Source organism: Xenopus laevis, chromosome 6S, assembly GCF_017654675.1.
Source record: "Xenopus laevis strain J_2021 chromosome 6S, Xenopus_laevis_v10.1, whole genome shotgun sequence".
Classification (NCBI taxonomy): domain Eukaryota; kingdom Metazoa; phylum Chordata; class Amphibia; order Anura; family Pipidae; genus Xenopus; species Xenopus laevis.
The window spans coordinates 119,423,681-119,440,712 of record NC_054382.1 but is presented as its reverse complement, the minus strand read 5'-3'; the positions used below and the strand labels follow the sequence as shown (position 1 = coordinate 119,440,712).

General features: G+C 39.1%; 1 protein-coding gene across 4 annotated transcripts in view; it reads right to left on the bottom strand.

Annotated features, from left to right (window-relative positions):
- oxr1.S (oxidation resistance 1 S homeolog) overlaps positions 1–17,032 on the bottom strand; it is a 286,716-nt gene that overhangs the window by 25,920 nt on the left and 243,764 nt on the right. For 3 of the 4 annotated variants that reach the window (XM_041567225.1, XM_041567227.1, XM_041567226.1), the window contains 3 exons: positions 15,637–16,385; positions 10,314–10,485; positions 4,370–4,532 (listed from right to left, as the gene is read on the bottom strand). In XM_041567225.1, coding sequence (XP_041423159.1) covers positions 4,370–4,532; positions 10,314–10,485; positions 15,637–16,385 — 1,084 coding nt within the window. 4 annotated transcript variants of the gene reach the window in all.

Below are 17,032 nucleotides of genomic sequence, written 5' to 3'. Positions count from 1 at the left end.
AATAAAGTGGTTTAAAATAGGGATGTAGCAAATCCAGGATTTGGTTCGGGATTCAGCCAGGATTCTGCCTTTTTCAGCAGGATTCGGATTTGGGCGAATCCTTCTGCCCGGCCGAGCCGAATCCCAATCCTAATTTGCATATGTAAATTAGGAACAGGTAGGGAAATCACGTGACTTTTTGTCACAAAACAAGTAAAAGAATTGTTCTCCCCTTTGCATAAATAAATTAGGATTAGGTTCGGGATTCGGCCGAATCTTTTGTGAAGGATTCGGAGGTTCGGCCTGTAAATGGTTAATTCAAATTATTTTGCCCCTTATACAGGCCCCTTTAACACATTTCCTGGATTTTAAATTTTTTCCCGGTCCACCGAAAAAACTTAAAATGGGGGTTCTACTGTACGGAAAAAAATCTGTTATCCGGAAAGCCCCAGGTCCTGAGCATTCTGTATAACATATCCCATACCCGTACTGTTTTATTAATACAGAGAAAAAGGAAATCATTTTTAAAAAGTTCAATTATTTGGATAAAATGTAGTCTAAGTGCTACGTCCTTTCCAGAATTCTGAGGTTTCCAGATAACAGATCCCGTACCTGTACCAGAAAACACATTAAATCCAATACCAAAACACCAACCTTGCAACAGTGTTGATTATGAATAGTCACAGACCTGTGGAAAAATGTGCATGTGACAGGTCACAGTCAGCAGTTCCCATACAAGCAAACCAATGTGTGTGATACATGTGACCATTGAAACAAATAAGTGCAATCAATTCAAACAAGCTCTAATCAGGGAAGTTACAGCAGCAGCAAGTTCATTCATCCCTGACCCCAGCAGAGCAGTGATTTGTATTCTGTATGAGAAATATGTACAAAATCTGGAAAGATTAGCACCGTATCCACTATTTTGGATTTGGCCGAAACCCCGAATCCTTGTGAAAGATTCGGTCGATTATAAGTATAGATAAAATATATGAATTTCTAGTAGATGTCAGTTATGAGTGAAGAAACAAATGACTATTTCTTTAAGATATCTGTACACAATGTGGAATGGAACCACACATCACCCTCTCCTCCCCTGTTTTCCTTTCTGTATACCCCTTTCCCCCATCCCCTTTTAGTTATTTTTTATTTTTTGTGTGTTTATTTAAAATTGAAAAAAATAAAGAATTGATAAAAAAAAATGAAAGATTCGGCCGAATACCGAACTGAATCCTAACTTGCATATGCAAATTAGGGGTGGGAAGGGGAAAACATTTTTTACTTCCTTGTTTTGTGACAAAAGCGCCCCTAATTTGCATATGCAAATTCAGATTCGGTTCGGCCAGGCAGAAGGATTCGGCCGAATCCCGGCTGAAAAAGGCCAAATCCTGGCCGAATCCCGAACCGAATCCTGGATTCGGCGCATCCCTAATTAGCATACAGCTTCATAAATCAACATTTTTTATACATTTATTTGAACTAAAAGCTGCATCTCAAATGAGTGTGAAATAGCCAATTGATTCCATTATATTGTGCCATTGTTGTACTCCTGAGCATTCAGAGTTGTATATTATCTTATTGGTGTTTCATTGCGTGTTTTTGTTTTTTTAGATGCAACATGCTGCATTTTCTAGCGCAAGATTAATTAGCTTCTGATGAAGATTGGTATGTATGTGTAATCCTATGGCTCTTCAGATGTTGAACTAGATCCACTACCACATTCCAGGAGTCCTATCTTTAAGGGGTGGTTCACCTTTAAAGTAACTGTTTGTATGTTCTAGAATGGTGAATTCTAAGCAACTTTTCAATTGGTTTTCATTATTTTTCAAATTTTTTTTTTTTAAATATTTGCCTGTTTCTTCTGATTCTTTCCAGCTTTCAAATGGGGGTCACTGACCCCATCTAAAAAACAAATGCTCTGTAGGCTACACATGTATGGTTACTTTTAATTACTCATCTTTCTATTCAGGCCTCCCCTACTCCAGTCTCTTATTCAAATCAAGACCTGGTTGCTAGGGTAATTTGCACCCTAGCAACCAGATTGCTGAAACTGCAAATTGAAGAGCTGCTGAATAAAAAGCTAAATAACTCAAAGACCACAAATAATAAAAAATGAAAACCAAAGGAAGAAAGAAAGGAAGAAGGAAACAAAGAATATAACTAGCCAAATAACAGTGATGATATATGGCTTCAAAATTGTCTGTGTGTATATGTATAAATGTAGATAGATAGATAGATAGATAGATAGATAGATAGATAGATAGATAGATAGATATAGTGAGTCATTCCCTAAGGTGGAAGTGGTGGCCTACAACTGGCAAATAAGCTTGAAACAGAAGGTTTCACATCTCTAGCCTTCTTCTTTGAGGTTTAGTTTAACGTTTAGGGTTGCAGGATGCCTGTGCCTACTTTACACCCTTGCAGTACTAAAGGGGATAGCCAAATCCACAGGCAATACTTATTTGCATTGAAACAAACATATTTGCATGGAGATGTTTGCCAGTAAATACAACTGATCGGTGTAACTATATATGTGCAAAAGAACACATGGCTGCAATCACTTTTTACAACGTGCAGTTCTTGAAAACCACCCAGCTAATTACTACTAATTTACTAGCAGCATAGCAAACAACAAACCTGACCACAGCTTTAGCAGTTCACCCAGACTACTAGCTTCAATTGCAAGTCCCCATTATGTTGAATCCTTGTCCAGACCCACCTAACTTGCTCCTGTACAAGTAGAGTACATATGGATATCCCAGGCCTATCATCTTAAAGGAACAGTTCAGTGTAAAAATAAAAACTGGGTAAATAGGCTGTGCAAAATAAAAAATGTTACTATATATAGTTAGTTATCCAAAAATGAAATCTATAAAGGCTGGAGTGACTGAATGTCTAACATAACAGAACAACAGAACGTTCTGCTTTTCAGCGCTCTAACTCTGAGTTAGTCAGTGACTTTAAGGGGGCCCACATGGGACATAAATGTTCAGTGAGTGTGGAAAACCAAGAGAGCTGAAAAGCAGGAAGTAGTGTTCTGTTCGACATTTTTAAACGGGTTGTTCACCTTCCAAACAATTTTTCCAGATTGTTCACCATAAACTAATACTTTTTTCAATTGCTGTGCATCTCTTATTTTTTACTGTTTTCCCAAAATTTAAAGTTTAATGTTCGTATCTCGATAGTTTCAGTCTGGCATCTCAGTGATCCAGGAGCATCCAAATGGTTACAATTTGCTACATTTACTTGATACATTTCTCAGCAGCATCTGTGGAATATTAGCAACTATTGTATCAATTCTAACAACTGCCTTTAATGAAACTCAGGGATTCTGCTCAGCAGGGACAAAGATAAGAAATGTATCAACTAAATGTATCAAATTAGAAGAGTTAAAGGGTCCGCGCCCCCCCCCCCCCTCTCAGAGCTGCTTTGCTTTAGAAGGTGAAAAATAAAACTTTACATTTCAATATTAGAATAACAGTCGCAAATAGAAAATAGGAAGTAACTGGAAAAAAATCTTTATTTATGGGGAACAATCTGAAACCAACTGAACTCAAAAAAGTGTTTGAAGGTTTAAAGGAACAGTTCAGTGTGAAAATAAAAATGGTGTAAATAGATAGGCTGCGCAAAATAAAAAAAAATTCTGATATATAGTTAGTTAGCCAAAAATGTAATGTATAAAGGCTGGAGTGACTGATGTCTAACATAATAGTCAGAACACTACTTCCTGCTTTTCAGCTCTCTAACTCTGAGTTAGTCAGCGACTTGAAGGGGGGCCACATGGGACATATCTGTTCATTGAGTTTGCAATTGATCCTCAGAATTCAGCTCAGATTCAAAAGCAATAGTTATGACGCATCTGCCCCCCCCTCAATTCTCTGATTGGTTACTGCCTGGTAACCAGTCAGAGTAAACCAAGAGAGCTGAAAAGCAGGAAGTAGTGTTCTGGCTATTATGATACACATCCAGTCACTCCAGCCTTTATACATTGCATTTTTGGCTAACTAACTATATTAGAAACATTTTTTATTTTGCACACTGTATATCATTTAAAGTGTATGCAGAGATGCAATATTCTAAAGGGAACCATGTTATGGAAACTGGATGTTGCATTGAAACTATTGTAATTGCTGCTGTGAAATATGCTCAGTAATTTGCAAAGCGATTTCGACATGAGACACATGTGACTGATGCTTTATGGCTCTGATTTAGCAGGGGGGGGGGGAAGAAAAATAAAGCAAAATTCCGAATCCTTTCACAATTCATGTAATGCAATTGTGCCTTCAAGATTTTATTGACCTCAGCAGGTGCAATATTTTATACACTCGGCAGAATCGGGTTTTTAGATGTGAGGCATGGATGCATAGAGCAGATATAGTTAGTTGCGTACCTCCCAGAGTCTGGCTGCGGAATCATTCGTGGAACAGTCGGAACTCTCAGCTTCCTCATTCTTCTTCACCACTACAAACCCTGGCTCTCTGGCAGACTCCCCCACTTCTTCGGCATATAGATTCGGACTCCACTGAATGAAAAACGAGTACAGGTGGTCAGACCTAAAAAACAACATGAGAGAAAAATTAATGGAGTCCACTTAATTTTAGATCCTATATATATATATAAAAAAAAAAAAAACTATTCCTGCCTGGGGTGCAGCACATAGCGTAGCATACAGAGACAACGGGTTACTTTAGGTATAGTAGAGCAAGATGGCAGCAGTAGGGCACAATCTTGACTGCAAAAAATATCAATGTAGCCTAATCTGCAGCTCTTTATTGTGACAGTAATACAGCTGCCTAAGAGAACCTTGTGTGTTTAGGGCCAGCAGCCTATAGACAGAGTCACAGACAAAGTAGCCCATCCCTTGCGTTATTATTATTACGTGCCCTCTACATGCAAGTTAGATATCACTAAGTCTGAGGGTGCCCAGTACAGTATTGTACCTGAAGAGGAGCTGTAAAAGGGATCTATCCCAAAAATGAAAATTCAATATAAACTGCAGCATACTGAAATAAAACTTTCTAAATACAATCAATTAAATATTCGGTACCGTTTAAAGAGGACTTGTCATCCAGACATAAAAAGCTGTATAATAAAAGTCCATTTCAAATTAAACATAAAACCCAAATTCTTTTTTTTTTTATTAAAGCATTCATAGCTATTGTAAGCATTTCGAAATCTCAGCCGTCAATACAATATTGCCTGCCCTTCCTTTATACAGACCTACATTGTTTGGGGGAGTATAGTTTTCCTTTAAGAAATAAACATGTACCCCCACCCCACGGAGACCCCCTCCCTTCTCCCCCCCAGCCTAACTGACCCCCACCCAGGGGATGCCCCATACTTTATATACTTACCCTTCAGCGCAGATTCAGGCATCAGAGTTCCACGGGTCTTCGTCTTCTTCCGGCGCTTGTGCAAACCGGCAAATTGCTCCAACTGTGCATGCGCCAACATGCCAAACTCCCACTCAGCTTGCCGAGGACCCGAAAGATGGCTGTGTGGAACTCCGATGCCAGAATCTGCGCAGAGGGGTAAGTATAAAGTATGGGGCATTTCCCCAGGTGGGGCAGTTAGGCTGGGGGGAGGGGGCACGAGTTTTTTTCTTAAAGGGTTGAATTCTCCTTTAAAGGGGACCTGTCACCCTAAGAAATTATTTCAAATTCTTTTCTATCATGTTAGTTGAGCAAAATAAACTTTACTTACACTGTATTTATTATTTAAATTTTGTTTCCTTCTGTTTTGGAATTATACAATCAGAGCAAGCAGGCAGCTGCCATTTTGTGGACACGGTTATTAAGGGAAATTGTGTATCACCCCAAAATCTTGTGTATGCACCAGAATGGGGGACCTAATGTCCATGTGTAGTGCCCTACACAATTATAGAGCCTGAGGAGGGAAGGGGGAATGTGAGGAGAGCAGTGACATGTAGGAGAAGTGAAAGTAATTGACTGCCCCTCCTCTATGCCACGGGCATAGAGGCATGGCAGGTAATATTTGTTTGACAGTTTAGACATTTAAACACCTTTATAACAGGTATGGATGTTTAATAAAAAAAAATTTGGGGTTTCATATTTAATTTGCAAAGGACTTTCATTATGCAGCTTTTTATGTGTAGGTGACAGGTCCCCCTTAATCCCAAATGTATACAGACCGATATACGATGGAGGGGTGTCCAGATAAAAATGACCAGCAGTATCAGAAGCGACCACCAAAGTCATGTTGATACCCGGTATAGAAAATACCCAGAAATCTAGGGCTGTACTCGCAACAAGAAATTATTTCATCAGCATATTACAGCAACTGTTCCCTCTAAAGTCAGTGTAAGTGTAATGACAGGGCTGGTTTAATGCACTTCTCTGGAAGTTGAAGCATCAAAAAAAGTCTTCAGTTCAGGTTAAAGCTAAAGAGTCAGCTGAAATGAGCGAGTAACCACTTCCTGCAACTGCCATTTCATGAAGTGGTTTTTGAGGGGGGAGCCTTAAAGGACCAGTAACATCAATTTAAAAAAAAAAAAATTATTATACACTGGAAGAAAACACTAAGACAAATTAAACTTTAAAATCAGAAAGTCTTTATTTAGAAATAACTTTAGAAACTCCACTTGCGCTCCTCTTCAGAAAAGGTGATCGCGATCCATCATGCGGCGCTCAATTTCTCCTCCCTGCCTTCCTTATAGGAGATAGCCAGGGAGGAGAGATCGAGCACCGCACAATGGATCGTCACCCTGCGCCTTTTCTGAAGAGGAGTGGAATTGTAGGAAGTGGAGTTTCGGTAAGTTATTTCTTAATAAAGGCTTTGCGATTTTAACGTTTAATTTGTCTTGGTGTTTTTTTTCAATGTATACTAACGAATTTTCTTTAAAAAAAATTGATGTTACTGGTCCTTTGAGGTGGCCACACGAGCAGACTTAAAGGGGTGGTTCACTTTTGAGCAAACTTTTAGTATGTTATAGAATGGCTAATTCTAAGCAGCTTTTCAACTGGCTTTGATTTTTTCTTACTTATAGTTTTTGAATTATTTGCCTTTTTTTGCTGAGTCTTTCTAACTTTCAAATGGGGGTCACTGACCCCATCTGAATATAAAATGCTCTGTAAGGCTACAAAGCTACCATTATACCTACTTTTTAATAATCATCTTTCTATTCAGGCCTTTCCTATTCAAGTCTCTTATTCAAAGCAGTGGTTGCTATGGTAATTTGGGCCTAGCAACCAGATGGCTGAAACGGAAAACTGGAGAGCTGCTGAAAAAAAACCAAATAACTCAAAAACCACAAATAATAAAAAATGAAAACCAATTTTCAAATTGATTTAGAATATTACTCTCTGTCATATTAAAAGTTAATATAAAAGGTAAACATTTCATTTTTTTCAGTTTAGTTGTTTTCAGATTGTTCCCTTTGTTTTTCAGAGATCTAAGTTTAAAGTAGACATAGGATAAATGAAAAAAAAAAAACCTAATTTTGTAGATAATTATAAGTAATGTATGGTGTTGGTTTTACATGGTGCTAAAAATGAATATTATCTTTAAAAATAGCCCTGAATCGGAATTTGCATATGCAAATTAGGGGCGTGAAGGGAAATCACTTCACTTTTCATCACAAAATAAGTAATTTTTTCCCCACTTTTTCTCCTTCCTGCCCCTAATGTGCATACGCAAATTAGGATTCGGTATTCGGCCCAATCTTTCATGAAAGATTCAGCTGAATCCCAAATAGTGGATTCAGTGCATCCCTAATTCTAACAGCTCCGTTTAACGAAACTCAGGGTTTCTGCTCAGCAGGGACAAAGACAAGAAATGTATCAACGTCGAACAGTTTACAGGGTCGGCGACCCCCCCCCCTCCCAGAGGTGCTTTAGAAGGTAAAAAATGAAATTTTACACTTCAATATTAGAAAAAACAGTGACACAGAAAATAGAAAGTAATTAGAAAAAGTTGTTATTTCTGATGATCTACCTGAAAACAACTACCGTATATACTCGAGAATAAGCCGTCCCGAGTATAAGCCGAGGTACCTAATTTTACCTCCAAAAACTGGGAAAGCTTATTGACTCGAGTATAAGCCTAGGGTGAGAAATGCAGCAGCTTCTGGTAAGTTTCAATCAAAAAATTGAGGGTTTCTGCTCCCATTGGAGGTGCCAGCGTCTCGTTTTTGGACGCCGAAGACCATTCTTGGATGCCGGCGACTATTCTTGGAGACTATTCTTGGATGCCAGCGACTATTCTTGGAGACTATTCTTGGACACCAGCGACTATTCTTGGAGACTATTCTTGACGCCGGCGACTATTCTTGGACGCCGTTGATTATTCTTAGACGCCGGCGACTATTCTTAGACGCCGGCGACCGTTTTTGCGCTTGACCCGAGTATAAGCCGAGCTAGAGTTTTTCAGCATATTTTGGGGGCTGAAAAACTCGGCTTATACTTGAGTATATACGGTAGTTGTCTGAAGGCGAACAACCCCTTTAAGCTGCCGATATTGGGTCCTTTAGACTGATTCGCCATCTTATCTGCACATGTATTGGGCGTTCAGACGGGCCTCTCCGATCGATATCTGGCCGAAAATTGGCCCTAGGGCCAAACGATCGGATTAGCCCAATATCGCCCTGCCTTTGGTGGGCATACTGGGGAAAGATCAGCTTGTTTGGCGACCTTGAAAGATGTTTTAATATAAACAAAGATGACCGTCTTCAGGACACAAAACAGGGTTTATTTTATAAGAGACAGAGTTATAATAGTTGCTTTACTCGTGCCCTTCAAGAGGCTACTTATTCATTTCAAATTACAAGCCAATGAGAGATTTCAGCCAAGGACAAAAGGATATCTGAGAAAATAAATGAAACCTAAAAAATTCAATACACAGTCTATGAGTAACCACTGATTGATTTACCTTCATAAGAAAACAAATGACATGACTTCGCACAACACAAAGACCCACACAGTAAAATCCCCATAAAACAAATGCAACAAGCTGCCTGAATACAAAACGTGCATTTATTATGCTACTTATATCGCTCTCTCTTGCAAAAGCCTAAATCCTTAGTAGTAGGATTGTACAAGTGACAGGCAGCACTACTACACAACCAACAAGATATTCCTTTAATATATCCCACTGGATATCCAACTGAAATTGGTTTATTACAGCAGCCTTAAGCTGGCCATAGACGCAAAGATCCGATCGTGCTGTCAGGGGCAGAACATTGCTGATCTGTTCTTTAACTATTCTGACTGGTAAGACTTTGATCTGAATGGTTAGTGGAGGGTCGGGAGATGGGAAAGTCCGATCGTACGTTGATTCGTACGATCGGATCTTTGCGTCTATGGCCAGCTTTACTCACAGGACACCCATGTGTAAAGTCATATCAGACAGTTAATGAACAGAACTTGGTCTTTTATGCCCACACATCTTCTGGTTACTTTATACCTATTTTTTTATTATTTTCCTGAAAATTTGCTTTGCGGAAAAAAAAATCAGATTTTGTGGGAAACGCACGAAACCCAGCGCACATCAAAAAATCATTGGGACTTCTCCCATTGACATTGCAACCTGGACAGGTCTGATATGCCACATTTTTTAAATCTGACTTTTGCATCCTCGAGGTTTAATAAATTCCGAAAAATTCTCATGATTTTTGCATTCAAAGTTTAGTAAATAACCCCCTAATTGATATGTATAAACCAGCTTGGTAAGATTTATTGATAGGCCATTATATGTTATTAAGATATCAACTATAAACCTGTTGGTTTTATTTCACAACATTTAGTTCCCCTTTTAAGATGCTAAAACATCATTTGATTAGTTGTTAACGCGATACCGACACGTTCCTATGAAAATCATATCAAGCAGATGCTGCACTCTGAATAGTTTCCACTAAAAGCCACCCCGCGAACCTTTGTGAAGCCGACCCGCTGACAATTTTGTAATGGATCTTCTGCGTTGCTTCAGTGACGCCAGGCTGGGGGCGGATCAATTCTTCCATAGGCTGAAGTCCTGTTTTAATTTTAATTAGCCTATGGAAGGATCGATCCGCCCCCAGCCCAGTGTCACTGAAGCAACGGAAACGATCATTTAGCAGTGTCGGAGGGTCGGCTTAACAAAGGTTCGCGGGGCTGGGGGAGGCTTTTAGAGGAAACTATTTGGCATGCAGTAGTGATATGCGGCCCGGCCCCGATAACCGCGGGACCCGTGGGTTTGGTCCCACCTTGCACCCCCATTTGCGGGTGAAGAGCCAGGTTGAGCTCTTCTTCCTGCTCTCCCTGCCCGCCACCTTGGGAAAACCCGAGGTTCCGAGCATTCTGGATAACAGGTCCCATACCTGTATATTTACAAATTCCTACCTTTCATGTGGGACAGCAAACCAGTATTCGAGCTTGTCTCGCTGAGCATACTGCTGCATGGAAGCACTTGCTTGAGATACAAAGGTTTTCCTCATTGGCTTCCCAACTCTCAAGCACAAGTACCTATGAGACCGATGGCGTCTCTTCTCTTTGGCAACAGATGAACAGACACCTTGAAAAAAAATAAAAATAAAATGATGACAGTTAATTGTGTATAATGATACATATAAATCAGTCACAGCCAAAACAGATATATTCAGCGTGTACTACTACTTATAGTCTAGGTTTTGGTTCAGTATTCACCCAAACTCAGTTTTTGTTAAATCCTTTGTGTCAGAGCCAAACTGGCTTTTAGGGTCAGGGCACATAGCGATGTGCCCTGACGTCGACCGAATTTGCCTCACAAATAAATCTTCGGACGACTTCGGAAAACTATTTGCTCCGAGTGTCATGGCAAGGGAGGCAGTTCGGGGAGATTAGTCGCCCCAAAGAAGAGGAGATTTGTCGCCGGGCGACTAATCTCCCTGAATCTGCCTGTGTGCCCTGACCCTTAAAGTCACAATTTTAAAGATCTAAAAGAACTTTTGCTGACAATTACATTTAGTGTGAGAAAAGTGCCATAATTCTATTAACAGTAATATAATATTCCCCTATAGTGACCTGGGGTGAGCTGTATGCTACCCTTAACTATGTACAGGTATTATCTGGAAACCTGTTATCCAGAGACCTCCAAATTACAGAACAGCTGTCTCCCATAGACTCCATTTTTATCCAAATACATTTTAAAAAATGATTTCGTTTTTCTCTGCAATAAAAAAACAGTAGCCTGTACTTGATCCCTACAAAGATATAATTAATCTTTAATGGAAGTAAAACCAGCCTATTGCGTTTATCCAATCTTTACATGATTTTCTAGACTTAAGGTATGAAGATCCAAAGTACGGAAAGATCTGCTATCTGGAAAACCCTAGGAACAGAGCATTCTGGGTAACAGATCTGTATATGGTTTACCAACAAGCGACTTGGTGCCAAATTAAAACCACATCTTCAACCTGCTACTCTTAGAAAAAAACAAAACGCACTAAATATTGCTTTGAATAGTATATTTATTTACCAATAACTTTAAAAAGTTTACATTTTAAAAGTAATGAAAATTGCTTAAAATTATATTTTCTTGCTTTATGCAAAATTAGTTTTGGGTGACGATCCCATTTAAAAGGCACTTAGAGGAAAATTGTTTCTTCCACTAGAGGTGCAGGAAAATATAGCCTGCACTCTGGTTGGGAGAAACAATATTATTTTACCCACAACATGGTTGTAGCATGTATTATGCTGCAATATTTGGTGACACACAGCGCATATCCCCACTCGCTCATTATGCACATACATGTAATATCACATACCTTTGCTTACAGTCCTAACATGGCACCCTCACTGGAAGGAAGCTCTCCATGAGCATTTTTGAGCTAAATAATATTGTTTTCCCCAACAGGGGGGGGGGGCTAGAGTTCAGACTAAGGCCACACCTCCGGTGGGGGAAACATTTTTTTAGGTGACATTTTATTATTATAATTATTAACATGTATTTATATAACGCCAACATATTGCGTAGCACTGTAAAGTAAATGTGATTATACAACTAAATCACATGAATTATATACATAGAACATATGGAGTTACATACGTCACAATCAATACTGGTACAAAAGGTGAGGAAGGCCCTATGCAGAAAGACACTCTAAGGGGAAGGGAGTAATACACAAGGTGTGGGAGTGGCAAGATGGAATTAAGTGGGTGAGAAATGTGGTACTGTATGTGGTGTTGTGTTTGGTAGTTAAGCAGAGTGAGGGTAGGCTTCACGAAAGAAGTGGGTTTTAAGAGATTTCTTGAAAGCAGAAAGCTTGGGAGAAAGTCGGACAGACCGTGGGAGAGAGTTCCAGAGGAGGGGTGCAGCCCTTGCAAAGTCTTTAATGCGAGCATGTGAGGAGGTAATAAAAAAAAAGTTGAGTAGCAGATCAGTAGAGGAGCGTAGTAAGCGGTTAGGTGAGTATATAGAGATGAGTTCAGAGATGTAGGGTGGAGCAGAGTTATGAAGTGCTTTGAATGTCAGGGTCATTAATTTTAATTTGATTCTGAAAGGTAGTGGAAGCCAGTGCAGGGATTGACAGAATGGCGAGGCAGAGGAGGAGCGGTTGCTGAGGTGTATGAGCCTCGCAGCAGTGTTCATTATGGACTGGAGAGGTAACAGTCTCTGGAGGGGAAGGCCAATTAAAAGAGAGTTACAGTAGTCTAGACGTGATATGACGAGAGAGTGAATAAGAATTTTGGCAGCATATTGGGTGATAAATGATCGTATTTTGGAAATGTTCCTTAGGTGGAAGTGACATGATTTAATAAGTGACTGGATATGAGGAGTGAATGACAGGGCAAGACACCGGCCTGGGGAGAGGGGGTGATAGTGGAATTGTTAACTATGATGGATACTTCCGGGATGTTACTGGTGTTAGTTGGAGTAAAGAGAACCATTTCAGTTTTAGAGAGGAGAACCATTTCAGTTTTAGAGAGGTTTAATTTAAGGTAGCGTTGCAACATCCAGGTAGAGATAGCGGACAGGCAGGAGGAGACGTGAGTTCTGGGTTGAGATCAGGAGATGAGAGATAGATCTGAGTATTGTCAGCATAGAGGTGGTAGTGGAAACCATACCAGTTGATTAATTTGCTGAGGGAGAAAGTATAGAGGGAGAATAGTAATGGTCCCAGGACAGAGCCTTGATGAACCCCAACAGAAAGAGGTAGGGGAGAAGATGCTACTCCACTGAAGGAACGATTGGTGATGTAAGAAGAGAACCAGGACAGGGCTGTGTCACGAAGGCCAAGCGAATGGAGGGACTGGAGGAGGAGAGGGTGATCCGCAGTGTCAAATGCAGCCGAGAGATCAAGCAGTATTAGTAGTGAGAAATGATTGTTGGCTTTAGCGGTTAAAAGGTCATTAGTTAGTCGGGACAGGGCAGTTTCAGTGGAGTGTTGTGGCTTAAAACCAGATTGTAGGGGGTCCAGCAGGTTATTGCCAGAGAGGAATGAGGTTAGTCAGTTGTAGACTAGGCGTTCAAGTAGATTAGAGATGAAAGATAGCAGAAAGATAGGTCGGAGGTTGTCAAGATTGGAGGGACCAAGAGAGTGTTTTCAGAATGAAATTTAATAAAACTTTGCACAAAAAAAAAATACGCAAAAAAAGTTTGGGTGAACCAATTTGGGATTAGGATGGATTTTTATTGCGTTTACAATCCATGTGCTGAAAGAGTACACCACAAGTACTGAAATGAAATAAAGCCCCATCTTCATAAAACTGGAGAGAAATTAAGGTCTTTATGGTAGATCCCAATACATCTTTTTTTTCTAGTTATAAACAGATTTTTTTGTAGACACAAATGCAAAAATCAATTTTAAATAGGTAATATTCAATGCAGTTACAATTCCCATATTGATTTTAGGAATGTATCTTATATTCCTTGCATAAAGAATGATCAATTAAAGTTTCTTATGGCAGCACCTGTATCCCCTGCAGTCAGCAACACTGCAAAATCCCATTTTAACTTCCCACCAGTTCCCAAGACACAGCAATAATTGAAATCTGAACATGAAGACATTTCATTATTCATCTTTTATTTTTGGCTAATGGGAGTACAGTGTCCTTGTTTATAAGCAGAGTTTAATTTCATTGCTTTAAATAAACAAGAATGCAGTGTACCTTGCTTTGATTCATTGGGTGGAGGGTGCTGTATAAAAGTTTTTTTTCGAATAAATGTTGCTGTTTTAGGTGCTGTGGCCGATATTTCTAGCAATCATACATGAAATAAATGCAGGTTTATTCAGTGGCACACTGGGAGATTTGGCACCTGTGTTTAAATCTGCGCTACAGCTGGAGACAAATCTCCCATAAATACTTTCCCACAGACAATAAAGTAAAATGCTGATAACATACGTGGCGCTTTGTTCTCCAAAGTGGACCGACGTTTCCTTGTGAGGCAACTTTGGAAAACAAATTGCTGCTGATGTTTTCCGTCTGACAATTTACTTTATTGCTGTAGGAAAGCATTTCAGGGAGATTGGAAGTCCACAGAAATGCAGATTTAAAGGGGAACTATTGCGAAAATAAACACAATTAGAAATTCTGTATTGTTTCCTGAAATAATCAAGTTTATCTTCACTCTCCCTCTCTCAGCATCTGTTTCTCTTCATTCTCTCTACATGCAGCAGTTGGGTGTCAGATGAATGATCCAATATATCTTATAGGTGGCTCCTTTTGCCTAGAAGATGTATTAGAGCTCACTCTATTAAAATCACCAGACATCATGTCTCTCTACATGCAGAATTTGTGCAAGGCAGTTTTTTTGTTAGATTTTGTTTGCACTGGAATCAGTTATTTGAGGGAGCTCTAATTCATCTGCTAGGAAAGGAAGTCCCCCTATAAGATATTTGACATTCAATGGTACTCAAATTAAAATGCTAACATGGGCAAGTTTACGTATTACCCCAAATAAAACAATGCTTTTTTTCCCCCCTCAGGTGTAAATTTTGTCGACCTAGTCATGTGATTAACACAAACGTTAAAATGCCACACCTTTCTAGCTATCACCTCCTTTTTAAAGTGAGGAAATAAATACCACTTGCATAAAGTCACATCTTCCTTGAGGCTTACACTACAGAAGCAGATAAGACAACAAACGGATAACGGATCTTTCCATAATATGGAATAATTTGGATCTTCATACCTTAAGTCTACTAGAAAATCATGTAAACATAAACATTAAATAACCCCAATTAAGGATACATTATATCTTAGTTTGAATCAAGTACAAGCTACTGTTTTATTATTACAGAGAAAAAGGAAATCATTTTTAAAAAATTTAGATTATTTGGATAAAATGGAGTCTATGGCAGACAGCCTTTCTGTAATTCTGAGCTTTCTGTATAACGGATCCAATACCTGTATATATAATCATAAAACAATATAAAGAAGTTGAATCAGAATTCGTAGTCGTGACTTTAAAGCACAGGAAACAAAACTCTATATATTGATTCAGCAGTCCACTGAGAAGCGCTCTGTATAGTAAGTGGCTAGCAGGCTACTGTTGGGGAAAAAAAGGGGGTTGTGTATACAGAGAACGTCACAAGCAATTGAATTTACTTTCAATTCCAGGTTTTGCCAACACATGTATTAATAGGCAAATGTACATTTAGCATAAATTACCCCATTAATTTGAGTAATATTACAAAAAGGAATTTACTGCCCCTTTGATATGACATTCTGCCTTTAAAATTACCTTCTATTTGGGTTTCAGCTATTTTTCCCTTGATTTCTTTCTGTGTGATGTGCTGCATGTCTTCCCTTTGTTGCTTGGCTTGTTGCATAGTAAGGTCTTTCCAGAATTTACGCAGCTCCTCTACTTCCGTTTCAGAATCTCCAAATGACTGCTTTACGGCTTCTTCTTGGATTGCTTCATGTCGATGGTTTCCCACAACAGCTGCTTCACTAGAATGTTTCTGGTCCCCAGTTTGGTTGTCAGCAAGAATTCCATCATTAGAATTATTTTTAGAACCCTCATTTGCATCTGTAAGTACTATACTGGATTCCGCAATGTCCTTATCTAAGTCATCACCTCTGTTTATGGATAATTCACTCCTTTCTAAATCAGTAATAGAACTGACAAAGCCGCTGTCATTCCCAGATGGTTCTAGGCTGCCTTTAACATCATCTGAAGCATCAGCACAGTCTGAAATATTTACTGAACACTCCATAATATTTTGGTTTATGGTTTGGACAGATTCCGATGATGCCCCTGAAGATTTGTCCTGTCTTAGTTCATCAGAAGATAGATGTTCCTCTCTTATAGGAGAAAGTTCTGATTCTGTAAATACATCTTCAGAAAGGGACTCTTCTGTGCTTCTTGGAGCAGTACTGGCACTATCATTCCCTGCATCCCACATTTTTGAATCAATGTCATGTAAATTACCTGGCGAAATGTTCTTAAAATGGCAGAACTCTCTCATATATGACATCTGATCTACATCTCTGCAAAGGACAACAAAAAATACATACATTTTTTTAATAGTCACATACTGGAGGGCCTTTGATGTAGCTAATTTCCAGTATAAACCAAAACGGTGTTGTTCTACCGTTTAGGTACTCCTACTTTCCCCATTTGTGTTAAAGGGGAACTATCGGGAAAATGAAAATTTTAATTTAAGCTTCATCCTATTGAAATAAGCTTTTTAAATACAAATTCTGTATTGTTTCTGAAATAATCAAGTTTGTCTTTACTATTCCTCTCTCAGCATCTGTTTCAATTCATTCTCTCATCATGCAAAAGTTGGGTGTCAGATAATTATTGACAGTTAGATCCAATATATCTAATAGGGGGGACACCTTTTGCCTAGAAGATGTATTAGAGCTCACTCTATTAAAATCACCAGACATCATGTCTCTCTACATCCAGGATTTGTGCAAAAGGCAGTTTTGTTAGATTTTGTTTTGTACTGGAATCAGTTATTTGAGTGAGCTCTAACTCATTTGCTAGGAAAGGAAGCCCCCCTATAAGAAATATTGGATCTAACTGTAAATGAATATCTGACAACCAACTGCTGCACAAAGAGATAAGGAAGAGAAAAAGATGCTGAGAGAGGGATAATGAAGATAAACGTGATTATTTCTGAAACAAT